General features: G+C 41.2%; 1 protein-coding gene across 6 annotated transcripts in view; it reads left to right on the top strand.

Annotated features, from left to right (window-relative positions):
- LOC127575652 (progesterone receptor-like) overlaps nt 1-20,734 on the top strand; it is a 253,476-nt gene that overhangs the window by 92,320 nt on the left and 140,422 nt on the right. The window contains exon 2 of one of the 6 annotated variants that reach the window (XM_052025539.1): nt 7,534-7,701. The exons of the other annotated variants lie outside the window; for them this stretch is intronic. Within the exon in view, the coding sequence (XP_051881499.1) occupies nt 7,629-7,701 (73 nt within the window). The 5' untranslated portion in view covers nt 7,534-7,628. The remainder of the gene's footprint in view (nt 1-7,533; nt 7,702-20,734) is intronic. 6 annotated transcript variants of the gene reach the window in all.

Genomic DNA, 20,734 nt, shown 5'->3' with positions numbered 1-20,734 from the left:
TTTTTTATATATTCCTACGGATAAGCAAATCATAGACTAATTTAAACTTCAGGATATGAATAGACCTGCATATTCTCTTTTTTTTGGGAAGAATTTGCAAGATTGAAGTTATTATAATTCATTGATTTTTGAATTTAGTTTTGAATACCTTTTCCTTAAAAGTAAAGTCATAGAAATTATTTCAGCACATCATGATTAAAAACACATTTTTCCTCAGAGGGAGACAATGATTTCAAAGATGTTTTCATCATTCTGTAAGTTTGACCAAGCACTTGCCAGTGTGTCACTCTTCTGTATCTAACACGGTATGTACATCAGACAAACATTAAGTGATGTTATTGCTGTGTTATACTCATTTTGGATCATGGGGGAAATTAGACCATACTGTTCTGATGTCACCACTGATCACTCCAGGAACAATATGGTTTTGCGAGCATTGTACCAGACTGGTATCCCGTCAAGGTAAATACCATTAGGTACCTTCTATCATTTGGGACATCCCATTCCCTCACCCTCCAACCTACTGATTTCATCTGCTTCCCCCTAGAATAGACCCTGGAACTGAACACAACACCTCCTTCACCCTTCACCCAACAGCAGCACCCCCCCCCCCCCACCACCACCACTACCCGCCTCCCCCCCCCACCCCCCCCCCCCGCCCAAGACTCTAAGTTCCCAAAAAGGTTTAATTTAATTTAGTTTTAGACAATGGAAGTAGTCATTTGCAAAGTATGTTTCAATTCAAATATTAGTTTAAGCATTAGAAACAGATCCTACTGTGTGCCTTTGCAGATTCAGTAGAAAAATATTGCCCTCACGGGGATCTAAAAGCCATTGTTCCAGTACAATTGCTTTCTGAACTGAATCACTGAATCAACAGGTATTTCTAGAATTGTTAATACAGTTCAGAATATCAACAGCTATAACAGCAGGAGGCTACAATTAGAACATAGAACACAGAACAATACAGCACAGGAACAGGCCCTTCAGCCCACAATGTGTGTGTTGATCATAATGCCAATCCAAACTAATCCCATCTGCCTGCAGATTATCGAAATCCCTCCATCCCCTGCCTGTTCACTTGCCTGTCTAAATGCCTCTTAAATATTGCTATTGTATGTACTTCCATCACCTCCCCTGGCAGAATGTTCCAGGCACCTACCACTCTCTCTGTAAAAGAGTTACCTCATAAATCTCCTTAAACTTTCCCCCTCTCACCTTAAAGCTATGCCCTATAGTATTTGACATCTCCACCCTGGGATGAAAACTCTGACTGCCTACCTTATGTATGCCTCTCATAATTTTATATATTTCTATCAGATTACACCTCAGCCTCCAAAGCTCCAGAGAAAACAAAACACATTTGTCAACCGGTCCTTATAGCTAATACTCGCTAATCCAGGCAACATCTTGGTGAAAAATTTGCTTTCAGTTGAATTTTAATCAGTTGAGTAATAATCCTCAATAACATCAGAAAATACTCAGCAGGTCAGATGGCATTGGTGGAGAAAGAAACAATTAACATTTCAGGTCAATGACCATTTTAATGACAGGTCATCAACCTGAAACATTAAATCTGTTTCTCTCTCCGTAAGTGTTGCCAGAATTGTTGATACTTCCAGCACCTACAATATGTTGCCAGTAGAAATCCTTAGTTAATTACATTTTTTTAAAATTCAAAGCTTTGAAAGGTTAACATGACATTGCAGCTAGTCTACAGTGGTCTATGTTGTCCCCAGTAATACATCTAATTTTTCGAGCAGAGATGGGGCTGTCAGCCAGTGGGGTTTTGTGCTTCATATTAGCCTCATTCTGTCTTATTCACACAATCTTCAATTCCTTTCCTACTAATCCAAACACCTGAAATTATCTTAAATGCACTGCTTCTAATTGGCAGCAATTTCAATATTCCATTAAATGTTCCTCCTGAATTTCTATTAGATGTCAGTAATCATTTTATATTTACATTCTGAGAAGCAGTGGGGGTTGGAGGGACTCATGGATGTAGGAATGATGCGAATGGCATTTAGTGCTTCAAAGATGAGCCAATTGCATTTGGGTGCATTTTGATCTCTCCTGCACTCTGCACAAGGCTGTTGAGACCCAGTAATCTTTCATACTCCAGTATCCTGATCTTCCACCACATCCACAGGATGCATTTATAGTAGTGGTGGACTTCCGCCTCGCCCTTTCCAGACCTGCAGTCCTATCAGTAGTTAAAATTGTAGATTGAGTCTAAAGTTAGGGCCAAACCTGAATCCCAAGGGGTTCCTTGGAAATAGGGAGCTTCACTCCATAATACATGAGTTACAGTGCACCACCAAGGTGAAAGTACACAGATTTATTATTGGAAGGAGTGTTTAATGCTACATTCAGGTGCTGATTCAGCACAGCTCACTTTAATTTAGCTTGAAATTTTTATTCTTTTTTGGAATATGATTGTCACTGGAAAGGCCACCACTTATCACCTATTACTAGTTGCACTACTTAGGTGGTAATGGGCTCCACGCACTGTCCACCATATTTATAGGTGAGGAGTCTCAGAGGTTAATCTGTTCTTCCACATATGGACTGCCATTTGATTTGGAAGGGATATTGGAGATGATTCAGCAGAAGAGTTGCCCTTGTTGCTCTAAGGGGAAGAGATCACAGATTTGAATGAAGAGATCTTGATGAGTTATTGCTGTATATCCTGTGGATAGTACATGCAGCAACTGTAGGGTATGCCAGTAGTGGATATAATGAATGTTTGATCGAGGGAGTGGGATGCTGGTCAGACAGACTGCTTTATACTGGATGATGTTGAGTTTGTTAAAGGTTAAGAGAATTCTATCAAGCTCCTGGTGTGCCTTGTCTGGAAAAGCTTTGTTGTGTTTTAAGGTGAGCACCTCTCTAAAGAACTGCTAACATCTACCTTCCATATCAGTCACTGCCTTTGTGTAGCCAGTCCAATTACATATGTCAAAATATCATCAACTGGTGTAGGAAATGGTACTGTAATATTAATGCAATTTTAAGAGGGCAGATTTTGAGAAAATAACTGAAAAAGCGAAGAGATAAGCTCCACAATAAGAGGAAATAGATAGAGTTATAGAGTTATACAGCACAGAAGCAGGCCCTTTGGTCCAACACGTCCATGCTGACCAAGGTGTCTTTCTGAATTAGTCCCATTTGCCTGCATTTGACCCATATTCCTCTGAACCTTTTCTATCCATATACATGTCCAACTGTCTTCTAAATGTTGCAATTGTTGTAATTGTACCCATCTCTACCACTTACTCTGGCAGCTCATTCCATATACCCACCATCCTCCATGTAAAATACTGGCCTCTCAGGTCCCCTTTAAGTCTTTCCCTCTCACCTTAAACCTATGTCCTCTAGTTTTAGACTCCCCCAACATGGAAAAAAGACTGTGACAATCCATTTATCTATGCCCCTCATGGTTTTATAAACCTCTATAAGGTCAGCCCTCAGTCTCTTTCGCTCCAGGAAAACAGTCCCAACTTATCCAGTCTCACTTAATAACTCACTGCCGACCCTAATGCGAGACTGGACCATGTGAGGAGCTTTTCCTCCATGGTCTTTTATTTCCTGGAGGTTTTTTTCCATTTTGAATGATAAGCCCAGAATTTTGAATGGGTGTTAATCTAACCGATGATGACTGATGATGTTAGAGTCATAGAGAGATACAGCACAGAAACAGGTCCTTCAGCCCACCCACCATCAATCAACCATTTGCATTCATCCTACATTAATCCCAATTTTCATTCTCCCCACATTTTGATCAACTCCTTCCAGATCCTACCACTCACCTGCACACTAGGGGCAACTTACAGTGGCCAATTCACCTACCAACACTCACGTCTTTGGGTTGTGAGAGGAAACCAGAGCACTCAGAGGGAACCGATACAGTCACAGAGAGAGCGTGAAGACTCCACACAGACAGCACCCAAGGTCAGGGTTGAACACGAGTCTCTGGAAGGGTTTCAAGTGTCTGGATGACTTTCTTGTTGTAACTGAATAGTTCACAGTGCATAAATATGGATTTTGTGATATGATTATGAAGCTTGGAGGAGTGGTGATTGTGTATCAGGCTTTAGTGGGGTGAATGGAGTCCTAATTGATAAAGATTGTTGGATATATCCAGCATGAAGAGCAGTGTGCAGTTTTTGGGAGGTAGAAGTTGATAATGCCTTTATTGATGCTGATCACGTCTTGTGACATTGCTTGCATAACTGTAGTGCTTCATTCTCACGGCCTAACCTACTGCTAGACTGGGCCTGTGAGGAGACCTTGTTCCTCCTCCCTGTTGATCATTAAATCTAGAATCAGTGTCTTCCTCTGATCACTCAAGCTTTGATATTGCAAATGTTATAACTGCACCACCAGTCTGGCTGAAGACCAACTTCTGAGCAACTGAAGTTCTGCCAAATCTTCCATCATGGTTGACTAGAATCTTCCCTGAGCCTTTCCAGCCATATTCAGATAACTGACCACTTCTCGGATACGTCAACCCACCTTGACAGATTTGAGACATGGATTGGGGGAGTGAGGAAGGTACCCAACTGGCTCACTGCCGGCAGGTCACTCATTTAAGTATTTCAATGTGGCTGTGCACCTCAAATTTGTCTCTTGTTCATTAACACAGTTAAGATTCCTAGTGACTGGGGCCCCATCACTGTCCTTAACTCCCTTCCTGAAGTATTGTGCTCATAAATGAGCAGTGTTTTAAAGATTCCAGCATGCATTCTTTGTCTTTGTAAACTATCTTTTCATTGATGAAGGTGAGGATCACAGATGCTTTTCTTCTGAACTTGCCTTGCCATCTTCGATGATTTTTTTACAGACATTCCCAGTTCCTCAACCCCTCTTAAAATTGTACAAGTTAGTTAATGTTGCAGTTCCTCTTTCTTCCTACCAAACAATTCATCACACCTCCGTGCACCATATCTCATCTGCCCGTATCCTCCTGACATCATCTTCACTCTGCAGACTTTGAATATATAGCCTGTAAATGCATTTTCAGGTCAATAATATATAACAAAAAGAGCAGTGTACCTGACACTGACCCCTAGGTACAGCTCTGTGTGTGTTTCTCTCTAGACATCTGAAAACAATGGGCCACCACTACTCCCTGCTCCTGAATCACGTTTGTATCCATTTGTCCTGTCTCTTTATTTCCAGGAGACTTAAATTGTGATACCTGGTCAAATACCTTTAGAAAATTCATTTACACACCATCAACTTCACCACCCTCATGAACTCACTTAGTTTACTTTCAGAAAAGAACTAAATTACATTAGTCGAACATCATTTGCTGCTAACAGATCAACGCGGACTTTCATTTCCTAGTGCATACGTCTCCAATTGACTATTTTGTCTGGGATTATTTTCTCTAGAAGATTTCCCGACACTGATGTCACACTGAGTGCTTTGTAGTTGTTGGATTCATTTCTTTTGCTTCTTTGTTAAACAAAAGTTTAACCTTTGCTAGAGTCCCTTGCAAAACTCTTCACATCCAAAGAGGACAGGGAGATTGTGGCTACAGTCTCTGTCATTCCTATATTCACTTTCCTCAGGATGCCTCCTGTCCAGATTGGGTGACTTATTTACATTCAGGGCAGCCAGTCAACTGCAGGTTCCCCATTTTTGTTTCATTAAAGACCCTTTATCACTCCATTAGTAGCATCCTCTTCTGTAACAAAAGCTGATGCTTTGTGCATATTTAGTAGCTCAGCAATGATCTCTGCCTCACAAAAAAATATTCCTTTTGGCCTTAGCTTTTCTTTACCTAGTCTTTTTGTCATTTCTATATTTGCAAAATACCTTTAAGTGTCTTCTTTGGTGCTTACCAGTCTATTCTCATATTCTTCCTGTGTCTCCCGCTTTCTTTTATAAGCTCCTCTGTATTTTATCTACTTTATTGTGAATCTTGTATTTGTCACAAGCCTCATCTAGTATCATATAATATCTATTTATTTATTTCATTAGTCATCCAGGGAGCTCTGGCTTTAGGTATCATTCTTTACTCCATCATGGATATATGTTTATTCTCTACTCAAATCTCTTCCTATTTGAAGGCCTCCCATTGTTCTGTGGCATTGAGTTATACAGCATAGAAACAGGCCTTCCAGCCCACTGAGTCTGCACCAACCATCAAACACCCATTTTACACTGTCCCATTTTATTCCCTGCACGTTTCCATCAACTGTCCCCAATTCTACCATTCACCTACACACTAGAAGCAATTTACAGTGGCCAATCAACCTACCAACTTGCTCATCTTCGGAATGTGGGAGGAAAGCAGAACAGCTGAAGGAAACCCTTGCAATAACAGAGAGAACATGCAATACCACACATACAGCACTGAAGGGCCTGAATGAACCCAGGTCTTTGGAGCCATCTCTGCTAGATGCATCGCTGTGCCGCCAAAATTATGATCACTATTCCCCAAAAGCATTCCCATGAAAGCACTTCCCATTTGGCCCACTCACTCCCCATGTATTGAGATGCCCACAATTATCCACACTCTATAATCTGTGCATCTTTCTTGAGACTGCCTCAAAATGTAGGCCTCTGTTTCATTCTCAAGAATAGAGTGCAAATTAACACTTGACTGGAGAAATGGTGCAGAAAGGAGGACTTAAGATTGGTGGTACATTTAGATTTTTTTTTCTATTGGTTCCACATGGACCTTAACTTCTGTCTGTTCTCCTTAAGTGCACAAAATGATCTGCACAAATTTAGCAATGCCCTGGCACTAAGAAATCAACACATCAAACATAAGTCATATCAGCGGGATGCCTAGCTAACCTGGCACTTCACGGAAACTTCTCCATGACCTTCTGGAGTTTCTACATGACATCGGATTTGCAAACAGTTCAAACCAAGAGAGCTAGCTGACGATCCTTCTGTTACTCTGACAGAATGTTATCATTTAAGCAGCAGGTCAATAGGTGGAGGTAGAATCTGTCAAGGGTCATGGGAACAGCATCTTACTCAGTAGACTGGCTTTGGGTTATCAAGCAGTGAGAAACTCTGGCCTGGTTAGCCAGTCACTTTTAATCAGTAACCATTAAGCTGTGCTCTGACTCGTATTTGGACCACACCAAGACTTCCTAATCTTACTAATTTTATTAATCCTACTAATCTTACTAACCCTGTGGCTAGGTTTTATTCAAGGTAGTAGGATGTAACGAAGATTTTCCTAAATCTGAGCACTGAATCAATGCCTATAGTGAACATTGGAAAATAGACTTCTAAAGGACCTTTGAAATACATAACTTTCCTTGTTTTCATGTTGGGAAAAGTGTCTCTTGTATCTCGATAAATGCCTTTCAGATCAAACAAGCAGATGTGTAATTATTGATAGCGTGATTTGGAAATTTTTAAGCTTGGTGACGGGATTCAAGACTGTTGCCTGGCTGGGAAAGAATTGTATCTTAACCCAAAAAAAATGAGTATAAACAAAACATATTCCAGCTCCTAGAACTCTTAAATCACAACTTCTTCGTACTTTGTATCTGTAAACAGCTGTGAAGAACTGGAATAGTTACAAGACCTATTCTCCTTCTTGGTGCAAACTGACAGCAAAAGGAGTGCACCATGAGCTGTCCTGAAGGCACTCAATGCAATATTGGAAACAGAGGAACTTCCCAGTCAGAAACAGTCTTGAAGGCAATCGTACCAGTGATGGTGCAGGTACATTCAAAGTCAAAGGAATTTTGTGTTTTACAGAAGAACATTTAAACTTCCATCATATGATATGTAAATTCTTCACTTAATCTTTGTAAACCAGAAGTGGTGATTTGCATGTAGATGGTCTTCATGCTAGTGCAAAGGGATTGCTGTAGGAGCACAATTGTGCCACGCCTGGAATGTGGCAGCAGCCAGGGAGGAACCCATGTGGTTTGGCTTACAGGAACTAGTGAGAAGGCAACATCATTGTGTTAAGTGGGAAACAAAGGAACAGGGAAAGCATGTGTGGGTTGAAGGAGTGATGGTATGGGAACCAGATGCTAGTTTAACTTTGACCCCTCTGTACCACTGTGACCTTTACTCCTGTGACCTTCTGTGAATTCAATGCACCTCCAGTTCTGGCCTTGAGTGCATCCTCAATTTTACTTGCCTCACCACTAGTCCTCAACAGCCTGTGCACTCTGGTTTCATACTTTCCTTCCAAACCTTCCCAGTTCTCTCTCATCTTTTGTAATGATGCTTAAAACCACCTCTTCAACCAACCTTCTGGTAATCTGTACTAATGTAACAATACTCAGCATCAAATTTTACACAATAACCTCCTGTGAATGGCCTTGGAATGTTTTATAATGGCAAAGGTGCTAAATAAAAGAAAGTCACTGTTGTTTTTAGGGGTTTCTCCCTTTACTCCAGGTGCCATGAAGCAGCTGTAAGTAGAGAAGAAGATGAGAGCTTCCGATTCTGTAGTCGGGACACAGGTGTTTCAGGAGAGACCCGGGAAACGGCTCAGTGTTAAAAGACCCTCTGGTTATTTCTCACAGCAACTTTCAAATAACCTTATCACAGATAGAGAGGGGTTGTATTTACACTGGGCACAACTTCAAGTGTAAAATAGCAGCAGCATTCTACAGCAATTCCTGAAACTGTCAAAAATAAAGGCATGTCCTGCTTGACCCAAAACGTTGAACATCCCTTTTCCTCCACAGGTGCTGCTTTACCTGGTGAGTTCTTACAACAATTTTTTTTGTTCCCGGTTCCAGCATCTTCAGTGTCTCGTGTCTCCATTCCAACTATTGTAATCTGTTATCTCAAAATGATGGGTATCCACCTTTATATCATGTAGGTTTGAGAGTAAAAGTCCCAATAATCCCAATATGCTCATTGCCACTCCATTCCCTTCATTATATGGTCCATGGTGATTAAGCTGGAAACCATGAAACAGTGTCCAGCCAGAACAGCAGAAACCCATTAATATATGTAAATTAGAAGCCTGTGCCATCTCTCAGACCTGTGTGCAACTCCAGTGAAAATGAACAGAATAACCAAATCTTCAGGATGCTCCAGATTAGTGCACTGCTAATTTTCATGGGCCGGGAGAACCTGCTGATCCCACAAAGACTTTCACACCCACCCACCCACCCACCCACAAACCCACCAAGTGTCCCCCAGGAGTGCCCCTTCAGACTTCTGTCACAGCTTTGCCTCCCTGTATTTTAATCCTACCCAATCATAAAAATTGTTTGGCTTCTCACTGGCATTACTGAGCTGCCAAAATAAAAATCCATCCCTCTGAGAGGTTTGAACCACACCTCAGGAATTGAAAACCCCTGTTTTATCTTAGTACAGTATTTGGTAATATTTAAGAAATTCTAGGGTAAACATCCTCTCATGCTGGCTAAATGTTTGCATTGCCATCGATTGTTGTTGGATGGAGGTAACAAGAAGTCCTGGAGGAAGTTTGCCTGGGGTCCGAATCAGGAACAAAATGGAGGCAAAGACGTTGGCTCCAATTTTATCTACAATGCACTAACGTCACCTTTTAATAAGTGCTATGAAAGCTTAATGTGTTATAATGCTAAGTTAAATGTAACTGTCCATATCTGAGTAAACTTTATTTGGTCATTTTGGCTACTTTGCCAATCAGAATTTAATACCATAATTTCCAAGTATGTTCAGTGTTTGTGATTTAGCCAATATATTGATTGTACCACGTAAAAAGCAAGAGCAATGTCTGTTTGCTACAATGCAGAGTTAGAGGTAGGGTGGGTCATATAAACCTCAGAGCAAGCAGCTCATTGTGCAATAACATCAATTTCCTCAGAAAGGGGAGACTATCCAAAGAGTGGAGAAAACAGAAACTACAACTTCTCCCTGTAAAAGCAGGGCAATTTCTCCAGAAAATGCAGTGAGTGGAAGATTGTTTCTTATAAATTATGTGCATAAAATCAATCTCAGTCACTTATTGCAGCACAGCCACCAAGTTTGATTGACAAAGTAATTATCGAATTATCTTCATTCTAGATGGCAGGACACTATACAGAGCCTATTGAATGATAACCTTTTCTTCAAATGTGATAACTTCATAAAATGTGATTATAATTTTAGATTCTTAAAGGTCATATCCCTTGCCATATTGCACTCAGTCCCATTTAGCTGCAAAAGGAAAAATGATTCCAATTAAGGAGTCCTGTAATGCTGCACTATTGCTGGCCATTAGGATTTGGACAATTTTGACCAATTTGATCTGGATTCTTATCTTTACCTCTTGTCCTTCAAGTTTCATTCAAAAGCACGGCATTCAGCGAAATCTACCAGTGTTCAGCTATTCTCACTGAAGTAAGTCCTGGACCCACTGTAGGTCTGGCACTGACTGAGAGACTGATGCCGCCACATCTGTCCCTCCTCCAATCTGTTGCAGAGCCCAGTCCCACTGGGATTTCCCAGCACTACCCCTGAGAATCCACCCCTTCAACTCATGTCAGGTCAAACCTGAGGAAGTATTGGAGATCCATTTATTTGAAGAAGAATTCTCAGATTGCAGAATAAGGAAACTAAGTTTTTACTTATAATAATCTTACTTTAGTTTAATGTTTTTAATGAATGATACATGTTTTAATTAACAATTTTTTAAAATTTTTATTTTATTTTATTGTTTATATCAATTTTAATAAATTTCCCTAAATTGTGAGAAACTTTTAGAAACTATTGAACAGCTTGAAGAGTTGAAATAAGGCAAAAGTTCACTGGCTTCTGTCAGGAGTGTCTCAGGGCAGGACCTGCCAGAGACTTATTCACTCCTGAGACCTTACCCTCCCAAGTCGAAGTGCAGTGTCAGAGAGGTCAGCCCCATGCATTTGCTGTTGCCATTTATCCTGTATTGCACAGGAGTCTCCATACCTGAATGGAAAGTTGTTGGTTGTGTGTGGCATTGATGCGGAATGCCAGATTATCTGCAAAACCAATGGAAGCAGCGGGGTCAGGCCAGGGCTCCCCAGCACAGTCTCAGCTCTTTAAAGGGAGTGGCCAGTGCTGTTACCAATCTGCTGACACTGGAGCTCAGTGCCACATGGTTACTGAGAGGAATGCTGTGGAGACTGCAGCTCAAGGCTCGGGTTAAGGACTCTCCGCACTATCTGCCCAGTCCCTGCGGCAGAGCAGATGCTGGGTGTGGGTCCTCAGGGCCCAGCCAATGTCGACTGCACCCAGCTGATGTTGGGGCTGAGTTCTTGGGTCTGCCCAATGCTCATCCCAGGTTTTCAGGGCCCATCCAGTGGCAGGCCTGTGTCCTGGGGTGGTGAATCTTTGGAATTGTCTACTCCAGAGAGTTGTGGAGTTTAGATCAATAGAGGTATTTAAAAAGATGGAAGATAAATATTTGAAAGAATGGGGAATTGCTGGCTATGTGGAACTGGCATGGATGAGGAGTTGAAACCTGGGACAGATTAGCTATCAACAGATTGAATAATGGGGCAGACATTAGGGCTTAAGTGCCCTGTCCTGTTCCTATTTTCTAGTGTTCTTGCATTTTCAGGGCCAACCCAGTGCTAGATCTGGGTCCTTGGTATCTATGTGACAATGGGCCCATGTCCCACATATTATCCAACTCATAGACTCCCATGATGTCAGGCCTGGGCACCACGGACAAGCTGAGCACCAGGCACCATGTTGTGCTGGTATAAGATAAGATATCTCTATTACTCACATGTATAATGAAACACAGAGTGAAATGCATCTTTTGCATAGCGTGTTCTGGGGGCAGCCTGCGAGTGTCGCCACGCTTCCAGCGCCAACATAGCATGCCCACAACTTCCTAACCCGTAATCTTTGGAATGTGGGAGGAAAACGGAGCACCTGGAGGAAACGCACGCAGACACGGAGAACGTACAATCTCCTTACAGACAGTGGCCGGAATTGAAACCGGGTCGCTGGCGCTGTAATAGCGGTACACTAAACGCTACACTACCGTATTACAATTGCAAAGAAAGAGCTGTTACAGGCATGACGGGTATTAGGATCCTTTGAATCACTGTCCCTGCCCCAGCCTCTCTCAGGTCTTACTCTTATCAGAAATGAATGTGTACGCATACACTTAAGGGATAGCCAGTTATAGCTGACACTGTATATGGCAGTTGTTGATGGGGTCGATGGGAAGGAAGCAAATTCAGGTTCTTAACTTACGGCAGTGCAAAATGTTTTCCCCCTGAGATTAAAGTGTGAACAGCTAACTTTTAGAAAAAAAAGTATCTGAGAGTTTATGTGTATTTTATAACAGGCCTAGAGTGCTGACTTTATTGTTTAGTGATCAGGTTTTGGAAATAGGTAACTGACAGATGGTGTATTATATGCTCTTTTTCATCTTCCACTTACTATCATTTCATACACCTTCTGCATTTACAGGAGACAGAATGGCCCATTGAGCCTGAGATGCTTGTGGAATCTTCTCTTATACAATGCCCCTGCAAACCTGCCCACCACTAGCTCCTCCCAAACCGAGTCCTGTCCACAATGAGCTCCACCCACCACGTCCCACCCACCACAAGCTCTGCCCACTAGAAGCCCCTCCCACACCAAGGCCCGCCCACAACATGTTCCATCAGCAAACGCCATCAACACAACCCTCATATACAGCAAGATCTGCCCATGACAAGATCAACCTACAGCAAGCCCCATCCATAACAAGCTCCTGTCACAATGAGCCCCACCAACAATAAACCCCATCCACAAACTGTTCCTTATTACTGGAATACAACGTTGGCAATGCCGTGAACAGATGAGTACAGATGGGTAAAGATTTCAAGCAGCAAACCAGGCCCAGGAAGGTCAAGTCCAGATCCCACAGATTTAAAATTAGATCCCAGCATTTATTCACATGGCTGCGCCAAAATTGGACTAATTTGCACAGCTTATCTGTAAAGAGAGTATAAAAGTGACTTTGTTGGTGTTAGATGGTGCTAATGATAATTTTCAAGTCACTGAGCCCCATTGGGTAATTGGCCCAGACACGGTTCCCTTTGTGTGGCTGGCATTTACCCGCTATCATTTGTACAACGAACGATGGCAGAAGTTTCGGCGTGTATGAGTCCTCCACTGCTGGCAGAGCTTGGAACTTTTGGAGAAAACTTATGACTTTCCTGAACAATCACAGAAAAAGCAGGCACACACTGGTAGGGTGGCAGGAATGAGACAGCAATTAATGAGTCTGCACTGTCACATCTCAGTGTCCCACACAGAACAGCTCCCGGCCATCAGTGTCCCACACAGAAAACCACCCAGCTGTCAGTGTCCCACACAGAACATGCCCTGGCCATCAGTGTCCCACGCGGAACACCTCCCAGCCTCAGCTTTCAAGGCTTTGCATCATATTACATAATTCCCTCGCACTCCCTTCACTGACAGCAGCGTTCTCCTCACAATCATGTGAGCTGCATGCAGCATTCACTGGTCCATTGAGCATGGTGGATTAACACTTCTCGTGGTACAAGTGTTTATCAGGCCAGTTCATTGCAAAGGCAGATTCCAGTCACAGAGGAGGGTGCTGTGTCCCACTCTCCTGTGTTTTTTTTAAAATGCCCCATATTCTGTAAACAAATAAATAACATTTTCATATTGCAAGAAGGTTGGGCCACCTCATGCTTTTTGCTTGTACTGTACCTTGCTCATTAAGTCTCTGCTTAAACTAACCTTGTCATCCTGCTGTTTCTGATTTAGACGTGTCACGAACCAGCAACAAAAGAAACACACTGAGCATGATTCAGTGTTAAAAACTATTTTATTAATCACTACTTATGATAATACGTAAAATAAAAGTAAAAATGTTAGTATGTTAGAATTCAAAAATGTTAAACCTCGAACGTTAACCCCAAAACTAAACTCTTCGTGTGTGTGTGTGACAAAGTCCCAAACTCCAAGTTCCGGAATGGTTCTTAAAGTTCAGTTCCGCAAGCCATAAGGTGAAACATGAGCAAGGGCTTCTTCAACAACCACCGTTGTCTGAAGATAAGACGTAGACGTAGAGAAACATAGAGAGAGTAAATACGAAATCCAAATGTTCCACGATGGAACCCAAACGACACTTCAGTGTTTACTCGGTAGTGACTTCCTCACCCCGAAAAGCATCCGAATCGTGATCGTCCACACAAATACCTGTTTCCTTCTACAGGTCAGCAATAAAGTGAACTCCACCGGATTACTTCCAACTTCCATACATGGATTTCAGTGGCAGACACAGTTATTGTTTCTCATCCATCGATAGAGAAAACTAGCAGGCTGGTGTCTCTCTCCCTTCTCTCTCTCTCTCCTTCTTCTCCTTCTGACTTCTTCAACAACGTCATTACATCCTTTATCTTCTATTGACGTAAGCACGCCCCACACACACATACACACACACTCTCTATCTTAAAGGGACTTTCACTGAGTCCGTAACAGACGCTATTTAAATTTTCACATGTAGCTGAAGAAAGTTTTAAAAGCCATCGACATATATTCTTCCTGGTGTCACAACTGGGAGGTCAGTGATGTCACAGTAAGGCTGCTAGTGATGCAGGAGCAGCTGTGTCACCAGAAACTCTCATCAGCAGGTGGAGCAGTCACAAATGGTCTCTTCGTTAGGTGGTCCCAACAAGGATTTGGGGGACTTACAACACATACACTGATCTTCCTTGTCGACTCAGTCCAACAAGTACTGAATTATGAAACCCGGAATATTTGTGGAGATTGTTGCTGTCAGGGCAGTACCTGAAAATCCTTGTCAGATTCTTGGTCCACATAATTTGCCTTTGCTCAGCAATGGTCTAAATCTCTGTTTTTCAAATTAGGAACAGGCTAGAATCGTTATGTGCTGATGGCTAGAAAACGGCAGCAGTGAAAAGCTAGTGTTACCACTGGCCAAAAATATTGCTTAAAAAAATCACCATGTATTGGTATTGGTTTATTATTGTCACTTATACTGAGGTACAGTGAAAAACTTGCCTTGCATACAGTTTGTACAGGTCAATTCATTACACAGTGCAGTTACAGAGTGCATTGAGGTAGTACAGGTAAAATCAATAACAGTACAGAGTAAAGTGTCACAGCTACAGAGAAAGTGCAGTGCAATGAGGTGCAAGGTCACAACAAGGTTGATCGTGAGGTCATAGTCCATCTCATTGTATAAGGGTTCATTCAGTAGTTCTATCACAATGGGGTAGAAACTATCCTTAAGTCTGGTGAGCTCAGGCTCCTGTATCTTCTACAAGATAAAGTAGAATATGTGAGCAGAGTTGCAAAGTCAACATGGATTACTAAAAGGAACATCATGCTTGACTAAACCACTGGAGTTCTTTGAGGATGTGACTAGTAGAAGAGATATGAAGGGACTAGTGGATGTGGTGTATTTGAATTTTCTAAAAGTTTTCAATAAAGTCTGAGGCAGAAAGTTGGGCGGCAAGGTTAGAGCACATGGAGCTTGGGGATAATATACTGACAAGGGCTGAGAATTGGTTATTGAACAGAAAGCAAAGTGGGGATGGATCATTGTCAGATTGACAGGTTGTGACTATTGGGATACCACAGGATTTGGCACTTGGCTTCGAGCAATTCACAATCAATATCAATGTTTTGATTGTTCTAATGTCATATTTCCTTGTTTCCTAATGACACAAAACTAGGTGAGATTGTGAATAAGGAAGATGTAAAGAGGCCTCAAGAGGATATGGAGAAGTGGAGGGGAACATGGCAGATGCAATCTAACATGGAAATATGTAAAGTTATCTATTTTGGTGCACAAGACAGACAACCAGAGTATTTTTTAAATGTGGAGAGATCAGATAATTTTGATGTTGCTTGTAGGTGTCTGTGGACAGACATTGCTGAAAGTCAACATACCAGTGAAGCAAGCATTTAGGAAGGCAAATGGTATGCTAGCCTTTGGAATGAGATGCTTGAAGACAGGAACAAAGATGTCTTACTGCAATTATACCAGGCCTTCGTGAGACTACACCTGGAATAGTAGGTGCAGTTTTGACTGCCTTATCTGAAAAAAGGATATACTTACCACAGACAGAACTCAGCAAAGGTGCACTAGACTGATTCCAGGGAAGGTGGGTTTGGTATATGAGGAGAGACTGAATGAACCAGAATTGTATTCTCTAGAGTTTAGAAGAATGAGAGGTGTCATTGAAGCTTACAGAATTCTTACAGGGCTCAACAGAGAGTGAATGCGGGGAGGATGTTTCTGCTACCTGAGGAGTCTATGACCACAGTCTCTATTAAGGGATAGGCCATTTAGGACTGAGATGAGGAGACATTTCTCCATGCAGAGAGTGATGAATCTTTAGAGCTCACTATCCCAGAAGGTTGTGGAGGCCAGGTCATTATGTTTTTCAAAACAGAGATGATTTCTGGATATTAATGAAATCAAGGAACATGGGGATAGAGTGGCAAAATGTCATTGAGATAGAATACAAGCCATGGACTTGATGAATGGCAAAACAGCCTTGGAGAGCCAAGTGGACCCTATTCCTAATTTCTTATTTTCATATGATTATCATTCCCCAAGACACTGGGCCTGAGTGAAGTTTACCTCATTTTCAATTTGTATGAATGATACCTTGGAACTGATATCCTGAAGATCCCATTTCCTTGAAAACATAGATTTTTTAAAGTCCATTTTGATAATGTTTAAATACTTCTGACCAACAGTGGGCATTTAAAAACTTTCAAAACTGAGGAGCTATCAAAGGCTATCATGCCATTTTAGGAGACAAGGGCTCAAGATACGATATCTGGAGCCAAGTTGAGGCACAAAGCCTGGTGCAGCTCATGGGATACCTCTGACGTGCAGGGAGAATCAGTTCATTTGGTCCTCCACATCTGGTAAAGGCCAATGTGGGTACTACAGATGACACCTGGTTGCAAGTTGAATCGAGCACAATTCAAACCATAATGTCTGCTGTCCTTTAAAGAGCAACTGATCCTCAGTGACAGGCACCAGGGAAGACTTTTCCATCACTCTAGCTTACCTTTGGGGGTACGAAACCATATTGATGTGGTGCAAAAGTGCATTTTTCAGTTTGTTTTTGCAGAATTCCATTTAAAGTAAAAGAAACTTGTTTAGTATCATCCTTTAAAGTTCATTCAGCCAAATATCTATCTTGAGCATTCTAAATGAACTTTGACCTCTGGGTGTTTGAAGATAGTACTGTGAGCAAATTAGATGCTATAAAAGCCAGTACTTGATAATTGGATTAGTCTGTAGAAATTGTAGTCCCTATTAAACTACCATTAAAAAACTGCATCTTTAATGGTTACTAATATTTATGATACAAATTCCCAATATAAACTCGGATTCAAGTGGGTCAAAATGTAGCTTTACAAATGCAAAGTATCAGAGTTTCTGCTGTTTCTTTGGATTTTTGATGCTATTGGCCTAAAATTGGCTTAACTCCCAGTGAAAATGGCAGAATTTTATATACTAATTATATTCAATATAAATAAAGTTCCTGCAATGCTTTACCCCAGTTTAAAAACATCATGCCAGAAACTGGAGACACAAGAGACTGCCAGTGCTGGAATCTGGACCAACAAACAATCTGCTGAGGGAAATCAACAGGTCAAGCAGCATCTGTGGGAGGAGAGAAATTGTTGGCATTTCAGGTCAAAACCCTGCATCAGGACCGAGAGTGGAGAGGGGAGATGGCCGGTATAGAGAGGAGAAGGGGAATAGTGAGAAAGGAGTCCGAAGTGATTGGCGGACTGAGGAGGGGCGTAAGACGACAGGCAGGTTGCACCAGGTAGTGGAGGGGAGTGCGGATGGGGTTGGGAAACGGTGGCGGGTGAATGATAGGTGAAGGCAGACAAAGAAGAAAAATAATTGGGAGGCAGATGGAGCAAGGTGGGGGCAGGGCAGTGTAAAGGTAGGTGACAGCTGCTGGAGGGAGATCAGCAGGAACACAAAGGACAACCAGTGCTGGACTCTGAGAAGTAACGGAGGTGATAATGGGAATCATTAGGGGAGAGATGAATGTCAGTTGGAACCAGAACCAGAACCAGATAGGGGAGGGGGTGGAGAGGGGGGGGGTGAACTATGTGTGTAGTGGGTGATGGAACCGGGGGGGGAGGGGGAGAAAGATGGGTGTCAGGGGTTGTGGGGGGTGGTTGAGGGAAAGGGGACAAAAATGGGAGGACCGGAGGAGGATCGGGAAGGAGAGAGGTGGGAGAGGGGGGGAAGAAGGGGGGGTGAACAGGGGGAAACAACCGACCTTGGGGGGGGGGTTACCTAAAACTGGAAAACTCAATGTTCATGCCATTGGGTTGTAGACCACCCAGGTGGAATATGAGGTGTTGTTCCTGTTAGTTTACGATGGGCCTCACTCTGGCAGCAGAGAAAATAGATACTATTTAAGAATGGCACCATTTTGGGGGTAATTTGTACTCAAGTCACCAAAAACATCAAAGATAGAAACTCTGCTCTAAGAGTATTGCACAAATGTAATTCCAATTAAAGCTAATTTAATATCATTTTAGTATATACTTTTAATTTCAAATACGAGTAATTTCTGAAGTATGACTTCCTTCCCTTGTAGCTGAATCTTTAACATAATTGCTATCTTTAACCCCTATTTTAAAACTCTGTGTATAACGCCAATAATAAGATGTCATTTGTGCAGCATATATATTTTATATTTTATTCATTTTATTTGAAGAATGCTGCAAATAACTTTCAAAATGCTTATGAAGACTAGTGACCAATTCCAACCATTTATGGGATATGTGGGATTGTGATCCTGATGCAAGGTTTCGACCCGAAACTTCAACAGTTCCTTTCCTCCACAGATGCTGCTGGACCCGCTGAGTTCTTCCAGCAGATTGTTTATTGCTCCAGATTCCAGAATCTGCATTCTCTTGTGTCTCTCATTTGTGGGATAGGCTGGTCAATAGAGCTGGTGAAAACAGTGGTGAAGATGGCCAAGGGATAGAAGCATGAGCAGAAATGGGGTGAAAATCAAAATGAAATGAAGAAATACCTCAGGTCTAGACTGAACTGGTGTGTAATCAATAATGCCAGTTTCAATTTAGTTTCACTTCATAGTGCCTAATAGCTGATGCATCTTTCTCACAACTAAACAACTTCCCAGGTCACTATTGGAGATAACTGTAAATACCTGATTTTTATGAACATTAAGGAAAAAGTAAGAAAAACCCTGAAATAAACCAAAATCGAAAGATAATATTTGAAGCCATTACTTTTTAATATCTGTTTTTCAGCAACACAATTTGTGAAAAATAAACAAAGTAAAGAGAACAGATTCTCCAAAACTACAAACTGTCAAATTATGAACTCACTTTCATTACTACCTCTTCCTCCTTAAATTTGTCAGCGATTAAGTATGAACTTAAAGAGGTAATGTCTCCTTGAAAAAAGGCTTATCAATTTTTCCTCATTTATTTTCAAACGTAACTCAATGATGTCAATTGCATTCATGATCTGTGGGATTTCTGCCCAACAGCTTATCTCGGTCTTTGCCTTTCTCAGGACAACATCTTACCAAAGTAATGTGTCATTTTGAGATGTCAGTTTGAAGGATTCCTGTCATTCCTGGTCTTGCATAAATAATTCTACATTGCTGGAGTACTTGCTCACAACTCAAAACTTTTCCAAGTCACTCTGCTTGTGGAGATATCTACAGATTGACTATTGAGCATATTACGATATCTCTTCTTGACAACCAAACAACTGAAACAAAGATGGCACATTAATTATCTTCTTATTTTCTTTGTAAATGCTAAAAAGGAATTAACAATGGTATCTTTTGCAAGCTCCTGATATCTTTACATTATAATCCATGGCAGGCCACAGTGGCTGCAACAGACTAGATCCCTTTTAAACCCCAAAAGCACGTCCACATAAAATACTGGTTTCCCTGGCTGCCAAATTCATTATAAGCTGTTAGTAGCAACTCAGCACTTATCTCGAGTATTTGTATTCCTGCTCAAGCACAAACAGTACCAGTCAGGAATGTCGCAGTGGTGCCAGTGCAGATTTCTAGTGTCTCACGCAGCTGTTATTGCAGGAAAACTGCATTAAACTTTAAAAGTTTGCCAAGCAAAGCAATTTAAGAATAAAATATGAATCAGAACATATTAAACTAGTTGTGTAAAGGCATCATTTTTGTTTAGTAAAATCAAAGCAAGATAGAATAGTGCCCAATTTTATTATCTTTAAAATCAAAGTGACATTACAGAAAGTTCGTTAAGCAAAGGAATAAAGAGATTCCTTCGTTGTATAGATCACCTGCATAAAGTTTTTTGGATTATACCAAAATTAGAAAAATATCTCATGAATCACTAAAGCACTTGATTTAAAAATGTCACACATTTATGCACATATTTGAAATCAGCTTTACCCATAGCTTATTCAAGATGAGCTCAACAATGTATGATTATTGTTTTTTTTCACCTTTTACCTTTCAATGTGCATTTTTAATTTATTTACCCAACTCCTATGTTCATACTTCCATGAGGTGCAATCTTTTCTAAGACGTTCAGTGTTTGTGTAGATATCACTCTCCGTTACAAATTAAAATAGAGCTTAGAAATTACCAACAGTTACATTTGGCTTATGAATGCTTAATATGTGTGTAGACTGTGCTTTGGTTTAATTTGGTGGTGAACTAACATTTCAGTTGAACTATTCTTAATGTTTTGCTATTTTAATTATTTAACATCAAGTAACAAGGTGAAAAGAACAAAAGCTAAAAAAACTAAGTGTCAATAAAGA

This window comes from Pristis pectinata, chromosome 11 (genome assembly GCF_009764475.1).
Source record: "Pristis pectinata isolate sPriPec2 chromosome 11, sPriPec2.1.pri, whole genome shotgun sequence".
NCBI classification, from domain to species: Eukaryota; Metazoa; Chordata; class Chondrichthyes; order Rhinopristiformes; family Pristidae; genus Pristis; species Pristis pectinata.
This window is presented reverse-complemented; position numbering and strand designations above follow the sequence as displayed.